Source organism: Sphaeramia orbicularis, chromosome 21, assembly GCF_902148855.1.
Source record: "Sphaeramia orbicularis chromosome 21, fSphaOr1.1, whole genome shotgun sequence".
NCBI lineage: Eukaryota > Metazoa > Chordata > Actinopteri > Kurtiformes > Apogonidae > Sphaeramia > Sphaeramia orbicularis.
In genome coordinates, this window is record NC_043977.1 from 32920413 (window position 1) to 32937597 (window position 17185).

The 17185-nt window shown below is 34.7% G+C and overlaps 1 protein-coding gene across 2 annotated transcripts; it reads left to right on the forward strand.

Annotated features, from left to right (window-relative positions):
• Positions 1 to 164: 164 nt before the first annotated feature.
• Positions 165 to 15323, forward strand: LOC115412404 (growth hormone-regulated TBC protein 1-A-like). 2 transcript variants are annotated; one of them, XM_030124925.1, is made up of 8 exons: positions 173 to 488; positions 1827 to 1972; positions 2832 to 2990; positions 4767 to 4891; positions 6379 to 6475; positions 11251 to 11423; positions 11517 to 11702; positions 14898 to 15321. In XM_030124925.1, the coding sequence occupies exons 1-8, from the start codon at positions 427 to 429 to the stop codon at positions 14997 to 14999; spliced, it is 1050 nt and encodes a 349-aa protein (XP_029980785.1). In that variant the 5' UTR covers positions 173 to 426; the 3' UTR covers positions 15000 to 15321. The 2 variants fall into 2 exon arrangements, with proteins under 2 accessions (XP_029980786.1, XP_029980785.1); XM_030124926.1 differs by lacking the exon at positions 2832 to 2990 and having other exon boundaries at positions 165 to 488; positions 14898 to 15323.
• Positions 15324 to 17185: the final 1862 nt, after the last annotated feature.

Consider the following 17185-nt stretch of genomic DNA (forward strand, 5'->3'; position numbering starts at 1 on the left):
TTGTCGTTGCTGTGAGGCTCTTTCGGCTGTGGGTCTGTATGAAATTACTGTCTAATAATTAAATGATTATAATATTACTGCTGCTGCCACTGCCACTAATAGCATCCTCGTCATCTTCATCATCATCATCCTCATGGCATACAGTGTACTATACACACAGATACTAAACCAAACCTGCTTCCTCTAATGTTTTACATGCAAATACAGCTCCTGGGTGTGGATGTACCTGGGTGTTTCTCGAAGCAGCCCCTCCTCCCTCTACACTGAGGTAAGGTGAGACCTTCGAAACTCTGAGCGCTTTGTTATTTACCTTGACGGCAGCCAGCTCTTTTCCATGGAATAAAAATGTTATATCACCCACTGTGCATGGTGTTTAAATCCTAAAACTCTACGGACAATTGTACCTGGAGCATAAAGTCACACAAAATGGAGAAGGAAATAAAAGGAAATGCTTCTCAGCTTTTTTCATCCAATAATGCAAATGAAAGGTAAGCCTCATGCCTCATGCTGTGACGTTTTTTTGATCTAAACAAAATCATACTTTTTTTGAAAAAACAAACAAACAAAAACATTCTTTTACTTGTAAAGCTGATATTAAAATCAAGTAACAGGATCAGCAAGTATTTTAACCAGTGGTGGAGGAAGTATGTGTATCCTGAAAATACTTCACTAAAAGTATAATTTTTTATATTGACAACCTTAAATAATATCAGTTTGATCAGCAAAGTGTACACAAGTATGAAAAGTGCAGTGAAGTTATTCCTGTCAGGGTTTTTTTTCCAATTATATATGATGTTTTTAATTTATTTAGTTTAGTTTTGCTGTATTAAAGTATTTATATTTACTGCAGTAAAAGTTAAAAGCTCATTTTCCTTTTTCTACTGTTGGTTGTTTAATCTACTTCGTTGCATCATATTCTATAAGATCATTATGTTTGTATCACCTCTGTTTGACAGAACCAAGAAGTCAACTTTTCATTAGCTCAGAAAAACAGGCCTGTTTTTTTTTAGATTTGTGACATTGAATTTTCAAGCAATCAAAGCCATGTTGTTTTTTGTTAAGAGTTTATTTAGCGTAAGATGAAGGAAAAACTGAAATTTAAACTTATAAAACAAACACTTCAACACATCTGGAAATATAGGGTTTTCACTGAACTGGAAAAGTGTAAAAACCTGGAATCTGAAAAGTAACTAAAGCTGTCAGACAAATGTAATGTACACCATAAAGTATAATATATGAGATTATAATGGAATGGAAAATTAAAGTTGCTTTACAAATAAACACTGAAGTAAAAGCCTTCAAAGTAATAGTTATGTACACAACCTAAAGTAAAAGTACTGTTATATTCCCCTGCATATTCACTGTCATTTTTCTGTTAGTGCTACCATAACAATAATATTTTTCCATTTTTTAGATGTATTAACATTAACTTTGGTGATGTCTTGACTTTTTCTCCATTTTATTGAGGACATATTCCATTAGTTGCATTGAAGTAAATGGACAGAGCATCTCTAACACAGTATTTGAAAGCTACATCTGTGAAACATGGCATTTTCTACTGATATTTTTGAGCTTGGATTTTGCTTCTTGCTTCTCTAATCCCTCTTGAACGTAACTTAAAACTTACTAGTCATCAAGCTCAGGTATTTGATCTCCCCGCTGCAGAAACCCAACCCTGCAGAGGCTGTTGTAGTTTCTGTCATCAGGGAATAGTGAATACAAAAGGGGGCGGGGATGAAAAGTGACCCGGCTGTCAATCATTTCTGCTGAGTGTTCATCAGCTCTCTTCAGTCCTGGTCCTGTACTGTCTGGATCTGACCCTGCAGGACCGACCCCTATGGCTTTGAGAGGCCTCGCGATTTCGAGTCTTATAAGGACATGATGAATGAGTACGTAGCTGTCCTCAACAGAAGGTCTATGAAGTGGTCCAAACTCCTTCAGGGGAAGTCGCATGTGGAGAAGAACATGACAGGTACAAGACATAAGCTCAGTTCATGACCATGTCAGTGTGATAACATGTATATAGAAATACATGTACAAGCATGACAATTAAATGAATGGAAATTCATTTAGAACAGAGGTGTCAAACTCATACCAGTAAAATAATAACATAATAATATAGAAATAATGTCAACTCCAAACTTTTATCTGTTTTAGAGCGAAAAAAGTAAATTTACATGAAAAGGTTTACATCTACAAACTATCCTTTCAAAAGATGTGAATAACATGAACAAACTGAAAAAAATTAGTGTAATTTTAACACTATTCTGCCTCAGTTTATCATTTACACATGTACATTATAACTTACAGATCACAGTGGATCTACAAATACAAAAACTATTTAGTAACAGGCAGAATATTGTTAAAATTGTACTTACTTCTCTTAAGACATTTCAGGTTGTTCATATTTTTTCAGGTTATTCACATTTTTTGCAAAATTATACTTTGTTTTAGTGTAAATACATGAAAATATTTACATTTACAAAGAGAAACATGTGAAGATGTCATTATTTATATGTTATTATGATAGTATTTTACTGGTCCTGCCCACTTTAGATTGAATTGGTCTGAATGTGGAACCTGAACTAAAAGGATTGTTAATACCTTAGTGTAATTTTTGCATTTCACAATTTCATCCCAAGGGCCGGACTGGACCCTTTGGTGGGCCACATTTGGCTCGTGGGCCACATGTTTGACACCTGTGATTTAGAAGAAAAGACATGAAAATGATGTTTTTGGGTGAATAATGTTACTTTGAGCTGCTGTTGTTTCTGTGATGCATTCAAGTGCTTTGTAAAGTTGTGATACAATTCTAAAATGTGCTTTGGAAGTGAAGAGGTTTGTGCGTAAAGGAGTCCCCAATGAGCACCGAGCCAGGATCTGGATGGCAGCGAGCGGTGCCCAGGAACGGATGGAGGGTAACCCGGGTTATTATCAGTCCCTGCTGGTTCTGGAGCACGACGCCAAGCTGAAAGAAACCATTCACACAGGTCCGACACCCACGGCCATCCTACCACAAACACATACACACCCGAGGTTGTGTTCACAAAACACTCTAACACACTCCAAAGACTTTCCAGGAAAAGATGGTGTGGTTGGTCCTGTTTTTAGACCCAGCAATGCATGCAAAAAAACAAACCAAAAAAAAACAAAAAACAAAATACTTTCCATTGTGTAGGACACAGGTGTCAAACATGTGGCCCGGGGGCCAAAACCGGCCCGCCAAAGGTTCCAATCCGGCCCGCGAGATGAATTTGCAAAGTGAAAGTTAGGGCATCAAACTCAAAAATAAAATTGTAATAACCTATAAATAATGACACCAGTTTTTTCTCTTTGGTTTAGTACAAAAAATATTAAATTATGAAAATGTTTACATTAACAAACTATCCATTGAAATGTGAATAACTTGAACAAATATGAACAACCTGAAATGTCTGAAGAAAATCAAGTGCAATTTTAACAATATTTTGCCTGTTACTAAATGTTTTATGCCTTTGTAGATCTGACCTATAATGCACATGTATAAATTATATATACGTCAAGGCATAATATTGATAAAATTTTACTTATATTTCTTAACAAATTCCTTTTTTTCCCCAGGTTATTCACATCCTTTTTGTTTGGATAGTTTGTAAATGTAAATATTGGCATAACTGAATTTTATTTTTTGCACTAAAACCATTTGGAGTTGCCATTATTTATTGGCTATCATGTTATTATTTTACTGGTCTGGCCCACTTCAGATTAAATTGGGTTGAATGTGGCCCCCAGAAGAAAATGAGTTTGACACCCCTGGTATAGGACATTCCATAAAAAAAACATGTATCTGAAAAAACTGTTACATTATGCTGTTTCCAATCAAGACAATTATTTATGTTAAAAAAAAAAGGAGGATATGATGCAATCTTTTAAAAGAGTATGATTGGTTAAAAAAATACTATTACTGAATACACTTAGGCTATGTTCAGACTGTAGGCAAATGTGGCCCAAATCTGATTTTTTTGTCCATATGTGACCTGTATCCGATCTGTTAAAGACAGTTTAAACAGCACAAATACTATTAAATCTGACCCAGGCCACTTTCATATCTGGTCCTAAATCCAATACATATCTGATATTTTGCAATGCGACTTCAGTCTGAACAGCCAGGTAGCATTTATTTGACCTTTACGTCATTGAAATGCGACAAACGTCACAATTCTGGATCCCAGGTGTTTTAATTCTGTAAACACAGTGGGTTCCTGTGTGGTCATGTATTACATCAGGACCTCTTTTGTGTATGTGGGTCACTTCAGGGTCACATTACGTTCATACTCAAAACTGATAGAAGTTGCATTTAATGTGTAATATGAACGAGCACACAAAAAAATCAGATTTCACCAAAAAATCTGAATTGTGCATTAAGACCTGCTGTCTGAATGTAGCCTGATTTGTTACGGATGTCTTCATAAATTAAAATCTACTAGAACTTTTAATACTTTATTCACAGTGTTTAATCAACTCACTGGTCATTTTAGTGCTAAATTAATTTTGACATTAACAGGAGAAAAATGTCTTCACTTTTATTAATGTATAATTTCACTGATGTCTAATATCTAATATGTAGACTTACAGATATGGAAAATATTTCTTCTTCCTGTTTGCCCTCTATTTCTGACCATTTTTCCTACAATAAAGAAAATCTCAGACTTCCATCTCCTCATCTCCCTAAAATTTCATCCATCTGAGCAACTCCTCGAGAAACTTAGTCATCCTGTTTTTTGCAGACATGCACAGGACTTTTCCAGACAACGTCCTCTTCCAGAGCAAAGCCGAGAACTGTCTGCAGAGCACTCTGTACAACGTTCTGCTGGCCTATGGACACCATAATAAGACCGTTGGATACTGTCAGGTTTGGCTCTTCTCCACACTCACCATAATGTCTGTTTACACAAAGAACGGGACAGGCCAGTTCCTTCTCCCATCAAACATATGTGCAGAATTTTCTACCAACATTTTACAGTTTTCTTTGTTTTCAGCTGTAGTAAACAGTAGACAGTAGTAGTAGTAGTAGACAGTAGATTTCAGAGGTGTCAAGTAACAAAGTACAAATACTTCATTACCTTACTTAAGTAGAAATTTTGGTTATCTGTACTTTACTGGAGTAATAATTTTTCTGCCGACTTTTTAGTTCTACTCCTCACATTTTCACGCAATTATCTGTACTTTCTACTCCTTACAGTCTTAGAATAGCATTGTCACTCCTATTTCTTTTCAGCTTGTCATCGTTGAAATTTAAAAAAAACTATCCAGATGAATCGCGCCATCCGGATAGAGTAAATTTGATTGTGATTGGATGAGAAATGCAAACATGTACCATTCCAACATCCTGTTGGTTTGTACATGATCCATCACACCTGCACATGATACAAATCATGTCACACTCCAGCTGGGACATAGGTCAGTGGTTCCCAACCTTTTTTTGTTTGTGACCCCATTTTAATATCACAAATTTCTGGTGACACCAGACATTCAAAATGGAGACATTTTTATTTTTTTGCTAAAATTAATTTGTTTTTGATCATGTAATAGTTTGCTATACTATGTTGCAAATATACGTTAATTTTAGACTACATTTAGTCTATATAATGTATATTATTATGGACAGAGGCAGAAAAGCCAGGTGTAGATTACTGCACAAAGTGAGAATTTGATTTTCCTTGGTCAGGATATGTACAGTCAGTCCAGATTGTATTTACAAGGCTGACAATTAATACTGAACAAACAATAACTCAAACTATGAATTATGAAAGAGCTGCAGCATCTGAAACCAACCACAATGAACATTTGACAGCTAAACAGTACCACAGTGCTTCAGTTTCAGCTTCAGAGTTTGTCATGTCTTTTATGGATTATGATTGTCTCTCTCAACTCACCATATATTTTTAATAAGTAAGTTTTTATTTTTATCAATCACTAGAAATTGCAGGTGACCCCATTTGAATTCCAGGCAACCCCAGGTGGGGTCCCGACCCCAAGGTTGAAAAACACTGACATAGGTAGGGCACTATAGACCCCTCTGCCTAAACTTTTGTCCTAATGGCAGTTTTTCCCCTTACATTTACTTTTATACTTTAAGTAGTTTTGAAACCAGTACTTTTACACTTTTACTTGAGTAAAAAGCTTGAGTTGACACTTCAACTTCTACAGAAGTCTTTTTAAACCCTAGTATCTATACTTCTACCTGAGTAAAGAATGGGAACACCTCTGGTAGATTTAGATTTACTATTGTCCCTGGGCATGTCGACTACAGTTTAATGCCACATAAGTGACTGCCTGTGTGTTATGTCCATGAAATCACTGGCCCAGTTTGATCCTCTGGGTCTCTGTTTATTTCAGGGTATGAACTTCATCGCAGGATACCTCATCATAATCACCAAAGATGAAGAGAAATCCTTCTGGCTTATGGATGCATTGTTGGGCAGAATACTCCCAGGTAGGTCTTTGAAAGACCACAACCACTTTCTCCTGTCCTTGACTAAAAGAATCTACTGATATAAAATGTTGAATAACTTCTGAACCACTAATCCTATCAATACATGTAAATGTTTCAGATAAAATGCAGTTTACCAGCTTTTCAGCAGCATAGTGTCTTATTTAGATGTTCAGAGGTTCCAAAGAGAATATTAAAGGGGTGATGTTTTACCTATTTTAAAAAATGGAATCATGCATTTTAAAACATTTCCCTGTGGTCTACATAAACTGTAAATGCTCTGCTTGGGTCTGAATTCTTTATTAATTCAACTCCACAGGTCCATCTTCAACCCTATTTCTGAGTAATGACACCAGAAAGGTTGTTTTGAGCGCTGGCCCTTTAAATGCAAATGAGCCACTTCACGCCCCGCCCCCTCCAGGTTGTTGACTGTGCTGCTCTGTCCCGTTCAGCCACTTATGTTTGTTAATATAACCAACAACTGAATATTTTAGGTAATCGGCTCAAAGTTTGGACATATTTTCAGTATGAACTACAACCGCTGCTGCTGACAAACAATTATGGCATACTCTTAGAAATGTTTATCAGAAGTCTTAACCTTACATGTGGACATGTTGTGATGTAACTAGTTTTGGTTAATAAAATAAGAAGGAATTAAAATGGGTTGCAGGAATCCACTTAAATTTTGCCAGAATGAATATAAAGATAACTTTGCAGCACTTGGAGGGTTCAGATTCAAACTTTTTAAACTATTAGGGTCCAAATACACAAATAAATGTACCAAAGACTAATAAAAGTATAAAGTAAAAGTATGGAAATATGACTCCTTTAAAACACCATCTTCTTCCACAACATTGATTCACCAGCAAAAACTCATGTAGTTTGACAAGTGACACTGGTTGTAGACACTTGTTTTTGTTAAGTTGATATATTTTGCTGAACACTTTTATACACTTTTTCTTCAATTTTCTCCTCTTTTATTTTTAATAACTTTTAAATTTACACAGAGCATAAACAGATCTAAGTCTTTAAAGGTTTATATCAAACATGAATGTGATATTCTGCAGTAGGTCACAAGGTGAATTTGGGGTGAGATTACCTGAATACCTACCAATGATGTAATGCAAGTCAGTAAAACCACATATCTTCAAATTGAAAGTAAAAAATGAAATGTTCTTTTATGGTTTGAAATTATCTTTCTTCTTAAGTGAAATAAAGTATCTTAAAACCCTCTTAGACTACATTCAGACAGCAGGTCTTGATACACAATTTTTTTGGTGAAATCTGATTTTTTTGTGTGCTCGTTCATATTACACATTAAATGTGACTTCTATCAGTTTTGAGTATGAACTGAATGTGACCGTAAAGTGACCCACATACACAAAAGAGGTCCTGACATAATACATGACCACACAGGCACGCACTGTGTTTATGGAAGTAACACACCTGGGACGCAAAATTGTGACATTTGTCACATTTCAATGAAGTAAAGGTCAGATAAATGTGACCTGGGCGTTCAGATTGAAGTCACATTGTAAAATATTGGATATGTATCAGATTTAGGACCACATATGAAAGTGGCCTGGGTCGGATTAGAAAAAATCGGATTGGGCCGTTCAAACATATGGGCAAAAAAATTGGATTTGGGCCATATTTGCCTGCAGTCTGAATGTAGCCTTAGATTCACTAGAAAAGGCATTTTTGCAATTCTGAACATGTTTTTTGAGCTCATAAAAATTTGACTTTTCGAAGAAACATGGTTTTCATAGGACAGATCATTTTCTCATAGAAGATGATCTATTGTAGATTAAATTATGAGCCGAACCTTCAACATCTGAGGCAATACAATGCAACATATACATTAATGCAACAGTTAATGAAATAAAAAAACATCATATAAGTATAAGTATAAACCACACAACCATTTCACTGCGCATATATTACTTTGACCTGATGATGCTTTTATTTCGGTCTTGACTGTAGAGTTACTTTTACCAGTAAAGTAAATACTTCCTCTACCTCTGATCATGTTTAGTGACTTCATGAGTTAATGTTGTAAAATAATGATTAAAACAAGGAACTTGATTTCATGACATTAGATTAAAGGTAGTTTTCAGATGAAAAACATCATGGTTTGAGGTTTATATTTCAGTGGCATCATCACGTGGAAATAAACTGAGAAGTATAACACTTTATTTTCTTCTCTGTTTTGTGTACCTTTACATAGAGTGGTCAGTTCTTCAGTGCAAACATGTGAAATGTCCTGTGTAGACCCAGCCCCTACGCAGAATCAATCTAAAAGACTCAGTCTAAGATAAAGCTGGATAAATGACAGTGAAAACTAGGGAAGGTACTGAAACCTGGAGCAACAAGTCTTTTACACATTCAGGCAGAAACATGAGCGGTTTGTCACAAAAAGTGAAAGTCTGTCAAGTATTGGTGTATAAATGCACAGTTTGATGTTTGTTGTTCTATCGGTTCATACATTTGATATAAAAATGCTCTGACCATCATCTGATCTACCTGTCAAAGATTTAGAGTCGGGTGGTTCAGAAATCAGTATTTGGATTAGATTAGATTTGGTTTTATACTTAAAATGATGTGTGAAAGACTATTTTCTATTACAATAAATATTTTGCATTTGTTTCACATCACTGTCATAAAAAAAAAAATCAAAGTCTATGATAGTGTTTAGTTCAAAACAACTGTTACACTTCCCCTAAAAATTAATAATTATATACTAATTCTATAGAACTATGCTACAAATTACAATATAAAGCAAACAGTTTTTGTCATAATTTCTACCATAACCTTATCCACAATCTAAAAAAGAACCAATAAGAATACTGTTAAAGTATCAGATTAATAAGCAGTATCAGTGAAACTATTTGCAGCAATAAAATCTTAATAATACCCATCACTAATGAATAGTACGTTTCAATTTATAGGCTCCCCATAAATATTATACTGTACATTGGTTCTCTAATAAAAAATATTTCTCAAAAATAAATTACTATATAGAGTTCCATGTCATCTACATAACATGCAAATCTGTAACACTTGCTATCATTTATTGCTGTGTGTTATTTTCCCCTGTTTTTCATTGTGTTTTATGTGTTTTATGTTTAACATATTTTATTATTGTAATGTATTATTGTGTTTTATTGTTGTTTACGTACAGTCGCAGAAAAAATTATTAGACCACCCTTGTTTTCTTCAATTTCTTGTTCATTTTAATGCCTGGTACAACAAAAGGTACATTTGTTTGGACAAATATAATGATAACAACAAAAAAAGCTCATAAGAGTTTAATTTCAGAGCTGATATCTAGCCATTTTTCATGTTTTCTTGATAATAACTAAAATCCCTTCAGTTCTTACCAAGGTTATAATAGTTTTGGATTTTTCATTATAGTTTAGTTTTATTTAGTTTTGACTTTTTTTTTCTCTAATTCAGTTAGTTTTAATTAGTTTTTAGAGCAGGTTTGCTAGTTTTTATTAGTTTTAATTTTTTTTCTAAATGCTTAGTTTTCGTTTAGCTTTAGTATTAATTTTAGTTTTGTCGTATATTTTCTCTTTTTCTCCGTTGTATTCAAATAAATCCCAGACAGGACTCTGCTGCTTTTTCCCAACTTTAGTCTCCATGTTTCCAGGTAGCGTGAGGACCAGAAGATGACTAAACCACAAGTGATGGACTGTTAAATATCATATGGTGCCGCTAGATAAAATTGCTAGAGCGAAAGAAATCGATTTCGTATCAATCCGACATTGACAAAAACGAAAACGAAGGGAATTTTATTCATAATTTTTATATGTTTTAGTTAGTTTTATAAGCACTCAATACAGTTTCAGTTAGTTATCATTTTTCCTTTTAATTATAGTTTTTATTTATTTCAGTTAACGAAAATGTTTTTTCAATTCTAGTTTTCGGCATTTCGTCAGTTTTCGTTAATGATAATAACCTTGGTTCTTACATCAATATCTATGGCATTGTACTGACAAAAACAGTGCTTTTAGGCATTCCATGTTTTCTTTTCTGTCTGTTTTAATCACATGATACACACAGGAGTTAGTACTTGATTTCATAACCATTATTTCTGATGACTTTTGATGGTCTAATCATTTTTTCGCAACTATGTTTATTAATTTCTGCATAGCACTGGGTCAAATCTGTTGTTTTTAACTGTGTTTTATAAATACATTTGGATTGGATTGGAATGATGACCTCTAACAGTAAAAGTATGACAGCCTTAGACCAGTACACACCTTTATTCCCACTGCACTCATCTATAACACTGGTCTACAATTTTTTTTAGAAATGATTTGCTTCAGAGATTAAATGTGCTAAATGTTACGTATTTTAATAAGATTAATTGGAAAATAAATGACAAAAGTGCCGGTTTGCTGATGTTTTCAAGGTATATGATTAAGTGTTATTACACATATATATTGGTTTATGTACATTTATATAATAGTTTTATAAATCTTCCACTAAATAGAACCTGTAAAGTGAATGTATTCTAATGTGCAGACAATGTTTTGAAGTAGATCTTGTAGCTCTGAGACAAATATTCCTTTTGAGTCAAACCCATTCTCTCGTTAATTCTTGAATTTCACATTTTGACCCAAGGCTGTATCTTGGAAAGTTCAGCCAACCAGCATTTTTTACTTGATTTTTCTTTATCAGTGACTCTCATGTGGTAAAATTTCATTACTTTTATTCTGGAAGCATTTTCCTTGTAGACCAGTGTAATGTCATCTAAATCTGTTTTAATGCAGACTACTACAGCCCGGCCATGTTGGGGCTGAAGACCGACCAGGAGGTCCTTGGGGAGCTGGTGAAGGCTAAAGCCCCAGCAGTGGGGCAGCTGATGGCCCAGTATCCAGGCATATGGACCCTGGTGGTGTCCCGCTGGTTCATCTGCCTCTACATTGACATACTGCCAATAGAGGCCAGGACAAACTCAACACTACACACAAATCAGGAAGCCACAGAGATGTTGTTGCACATTATTTTACTGTTGTTGTGTGTCCTGTGTGTGCAGACGGTGTTGCGGGTCTGGGACTGTCTTTTCTACGAAGGCTCCAAAGTGCTTTTCCGTGTCGCTCTGACTCTCGTCCTTCACCACCAGTCTGAGATCCTGAGAGCGCGTTCTTTGTCTGATGTATGCGAGTGCTTCAAACAGATCACCCACGGAGCCTTCACCATGGACTGTCACACCTTCATGCAGGTGCAGAAACACACAAAACATGTTGTGTCAGTGGCTGAGTCGTTACTACATCATGTTCTTTACACCTCTCCAACACTACATAGTTTCTAACACCAACCTGAACAAACCTTTCCAACGATCTACCTTGTTGAGCCGCATTATGTAATAAATTCCCATTATGTAATAAAAGTTCAAAATGTAATAAGAATGTCACATCATCTCGTAATAAAGCCACATTATGTAATAAGCTGACGCATTTTGTAACAAACTACGTCAACGCATTATATAGTAAATCTTTTCACATTATGTAGTAAGTTATTACACTTTGAGAAATTTATTACAAAATGCACTTGACACATTTTTATTTTCAGGAAAATGTAATGTGCTAAGTTAATCTTTAAACTGTGTGGTTAAAGTTCTGATTACATTACCTGTAGCTCCTGTGACTAATTTCTTCTAAATTGCTCTGAAATTATATTAATTTGGGTTGTTATTACATAATGAACCATGTTATTACATTTTTTAAAATAAAAATTTGTCAAGTGCATTTTGTAATGAATTTCTCAAATTGTAATAACTTACTACATAATGTGAAAAAATTTACTATATAATGCGTTGATATAGTTTATTACAAAATGCTTCAGTTTATTACATAATGCGGCTTTATTACAAGATGATGTGACATTCTTATTACATTTTGAACTTTTATTACACAATGGGGATTTATTACATAATGCGGCTCAACATACCTACATTTAACAGTTTATATTATTAGTGTGTAGTAATAACATTTACTTGACAAACTGGTAGAAACTGTTCATACATATTATCAGAAAACAGAAAACCTGTTCACTAGCGCTGCACTGAAGTACAAACTGGAGGTAACTGTACAGTATTCACATTTGATGCTGCTTTATACCTTTACTTCTCTATATTTACCTAACAGCTTTAGTTATGTTTCAGATGACAATTTTAAACCAACAGTTCCCCATGTTTTGTCCTCTAACGTCATGTGTAGTCAGCTCACATTCCAGGTGTCTTTATTAGCATCTCCAAAAAATAACTGTGATTTTTTTACCCTAAAATTCTTGCCTTTTTTAATGACAGTGAATTTTCAAAGGAGCCACTATCTCACCAAAGATCAGAGAAAAAGAACAAATGAATGCAAATTTGTGTCCAAAAACCTTTAATGTCTTTCTTGTCCCATTAGTCATGTGATTTGACTGATCTCTCCTGCGTCACTACTAATAATCTAATGTTACATACACTGCCCATTCACAAAAAAAATCTAAGCCCAGATTCAACAAATACTAGCCTGCATCAGCAAAAAAAAAACTACTGAGGAGATGCTTTCTTTAAGTACTAAAACTGGGTTAAAAACAGTCCAAGGCATTACTGAAACCTGGAAGAGTAGTAATGAACCAACATCTTCAATAAAGAAATGTGGTCAGAAGAAAATATTATGTGACTGTGAATTTTATCTAGAAAAAAAATCACCATTAAAACTGATACAGAACAAGACTGTACTTGGTATATATCACTGGCCATTTTGACAAGTAAGTTACACAATAGAATTTATGAATTACAGTGTATGTAATAAAATATAGGAACCTTTCATGTCGTACATTGGTCTGAATGTTCCGATTATTTTTGAGAGAGGGTTTGTAGGATGTATAATGGAGAAGTATAAGTAACCTACCCTCTGGAAAACTGTCATTCTTGTCATGTGTTGTTTTCCCCCTTCTTGTAGTTTCTTGTTACTCAAAATGTAAAAAGTTTATAAATAAATAAGTGCTGTCAAACAATTGCAAGTTTTAATCAGATTAATCACAGGGTTGCTGTGGATTAATTTCAATTAATCATGATTAAATATCATTCATTTTTTATGTATATTAATCACGCTTCATTTTGCATGAGCAAACAGACTCAAGGAAGAAGGGAATATACATGCATTTCACGTGTTTATTAAACACCTTCAACAGTTTCAACAAAACAGCTTGAAAGAATCGTTCCGTCTTGGGGTTTTTTGTCCTCATATTTCCATCCAGAGGGTCAGCGTGCTGTTTAGCATCTTCCATCTTTATGGGTTGGTTCTGTTGCCTGTCAGTACCAGATCAACTGCCCATTTGTTCATGTGTGATGCTAACTCTACTTGGACAAACTGACCCAAATGCATTGGCAGAAATGTTCAGAGTCATTCTGTGCTGCAGATGGGTTAATTGAGTTAAAATTTTTAATCCCTATATATGTATATAAAATCAACACTAAAACTCACCGCATTGTTTGCTGGTAAAATTAGGAGCATTTGCACATGCACAATAAGAAGAGAGCTGAAGGGATTAGAAGTAAACAGTTGTGCAGCATCAAGAAAACCACCTATCAGTGAAGATGATCAGAAAAAAGGCTTTGATTTACTAGAGACTGGACTGTGTTTCAGTGGAAAAAAGGTCATGTGGTCTGATGAGTCCAGATTGACCCTGTCCCAGAGAGGTGGGTGAAGTGACTACCCATCATGCCTAGTGCCTACAGTACAAGCCTGTGGGGGCAGTGTTATGATCTGGAGATTGAAAAATTAGATCAACTGAACCTGAATGTAATGAACTGTCAGGATTAAACATCAGTGGATTTTTTCTCTTTCCTGATGATAGTACCAGGATTCATCAGGCTCAGATTGTCAAAGAATGGTTCAAGGAGGTTGACACATTATATCCACATATGGATTAGCCACATTGAACCCCACTGAGAACCTTTAGGATGTAATGGAATTAACTTTACACAATGATCTGACTGTCCATCATCAATACATGATCTTGACATAAAATTAATTTAACTCTAGGCAGAAATAATTGACATTTATTGTGTAATTGCATCAGCAATGTTTAAAATAAATGATGCCACTGCAAATGCTGTAATCAGTGCTGAAGTCAACAACAAAAAATATTGTGTGTGGGACTGTGGGTTGGGATGTGTATAAGATTACATCAGTCACACACAAATACTTTCACTGAAAATACTTAAACGCAAACAAAGATGGTGATATGTTCAAAGTCTGATGGTTGAGGAAGTGAATCCTGGTTAGTCTCATTACTGTTTGCATGATTCTCTCCTATTTACAGTTTGTGTCTGACTTCCTTCATTCTTCCAGCATTGAATCATATCAAACTTGGATTTTTACCTTGATCTATGGGGTGACGTTCTCTTTAATTTTCTTTACAGAAAATTTTTACTGAACCTGGGAGTCTGTCTAAGGCGACGATTGAAAAACTACGGGACAAATGCACAAAGAAAATCCAAGAGGAGGAATCTGGACAGCCGTAAGGATGTGAATGTTTTCATTAAACCCTGTGTTCGCAATACTTTTGCTGCTACTGCTCTGTTCTCAGCGCTTTATAAAAATAGTCTGTGATGTTTTTTATTTACTTAATATTTTTTTCTCGGGAGGTAAGCATCTGATTTGTTACTGTGAAGAATAATTGTTGAGTCAAAGTTTTGTTGTGTCACCATCGAAAGCACAATCTGTTGTCATTGCCCAGTTTAAGTTATGAACTGAAAGCTTTATTTCTCATTGTCATTAAGATTTTGTTGACCTGGTGTAAATAAAACAAATTGTGAGTTAAAGTTCCCCTCTGCCCCAGTCTTTATTTGTAATATATGACTGAAAAATTACATATGGTTTTCTCACATTCATCACCTGAAGGAAGTTTTTCATTAAAACCTGAATTTATGGGGTTGATTAGAATATGTGACATGACATCAGTTCGTTTGAAATTGTGATTTTTGATGCAACTTTACAAGTGTGATGTGAAATTCTGAAACCATTTGTGCATAAATATTGACAAGTGAGTTCATCAGTTTTTCTTAGGGAGTAATGAAGTGTGTCTGAATCTGAAGTGGAAGCAGAAATGTGAATAAATATGTAAATACTTACATATTTGATGCCAAAGTTTTCAGTGTGGTTGGGGCAGAAGTCAATTTAATATTTTTAATGAGGTCAAAGGGCTATTCTGTAAAAACAAAACACATTAAACCCCAATTACTATTGAATACCAAGTATTTTTATTTTAATTTAGAGAGGTCTTTAACTCTGACATTCTGTCATTACCCTCAATATATGGTTCACTCTAAAAACCAAACCCCCAAACAAGTCTATATACAGAACTGTGCAGTCTTAGGCTACCTTTAGCAGCTGAAATGAGTATAAATATTTATTTTCCATTTCTTTTCTGCAGATAGAACAACAAAATATAGGGAATATGGGCACAGCCTTAAAATACACACAAAACTGAATAAATGAGTTGTAAAGGTCAAAGTCACTATTTAGTGTGACCCCTGACCCCATGACAAGAAGCAGCACAAACAGAAACATTTGACATGTGTTAAATGAAACCTGCTATAAAACATTAGAAAATTAATTCAATAAATCTCATATTGTCTGAACAAAAGGGTTAAGGATATGTTAAGTGCAAAGGGCAGTCACACTAAATACTATAAACATTTACTGAAAATGAATATGAATTAATAGTCTGTTCTAATGGATGATTAATCTATAGTATGTCTAATTATAACTCAATGTCATGGGCCGTTTTACTCAAGACATAAGAACATAACAGCCATGATCATTTTTAGCCTGTTAAATTAGATTTTTGGTTCTAATTTGGAATAGTCTCAATGTGCAAAAAATGTAGAATATGTGCTACGTGTACAATCAGGTTTCTGGGTTGCTTTAGAAAACAACACTTAGAAAATTGGATTTAGGGAGTTTTTACTGCTGTCAAATATTAAAATGGGTCAAACTTGATCCAAAGAGTATGTAAATGTTAAAAGGTCTGTTGATTTTGCATTTATTTGCTAAGTAAATCCTCCTCATATCTGAAATTTGGATAATTAGACCTGACCCAGGTTCTTTTGTCAGATAAGTTGGTTTCGTAACTGAGTGATTTTTGGAAGGACTGTGTATAAATGAAATGTTGTATAGAGTATAATCTACTTAAGAGGACTGACGACACGTCTAACAACTGGTGTTGAATTTGATACAAACCAATAGTGTTAACTGACACGTTATAGTTATGCTGCCTTCACGTGCTATTGGGAAGATGAGCCTTTCCATTTGTGAATTTGAAATTACCAGTGCGTTGTGTTCAAGCACTTGTCATTGTAGCGAAAAGAAAAATGGCTGACAATTTATTGTGACCTGCTACTTTGGAAAAAAAGTTCTGGATGTGTAAATTCATCTTCTGAACTTTATCCTCGAGAGGGTCACAGGGACATGTATACACGGACATATACAGACTAAAAACTAATTACTCACACATTATATTTAAGGCCTATGGGCAATTTAGCTTAAATTAACCTATTAAAGCATGTCTTTAGAGGCTGGAGTACCTGGAGAGAACACCGCCCACCACACACACACACACAGAACATGCAAACACCACTTTTTTTTGTAATTTTTTTTGCCAAATTGTGTATACTATAAATGTGCAAAATAATCAGTAGAACGTTAA

Excerpts from the sequence above, each read along its gene's own strand:
- LOC115412404 (XM_030124925.1), top strand. The coding sequence starts at position 427 with ATGGAGAAGGAAATAAAAGGAAATGCTTCTCAGCTTTTTTCATCCAAT. Across the intron at positions 4,892-6,378 it reads AGACCGTTGGATACTGTCAG|GGTATGAACTTCATCGCAGG; the intron begins GTTTGGCTCTTC and ends TGTTTATTTCAG. Across the intron at positions 6,476-11,250 it reads GTTGGGCAGAATACTCCCAG|ACTACTACAGCCCGGCCATG; the intron begins GTAGGTCTTTGA and ends GTTTTAATGCAG.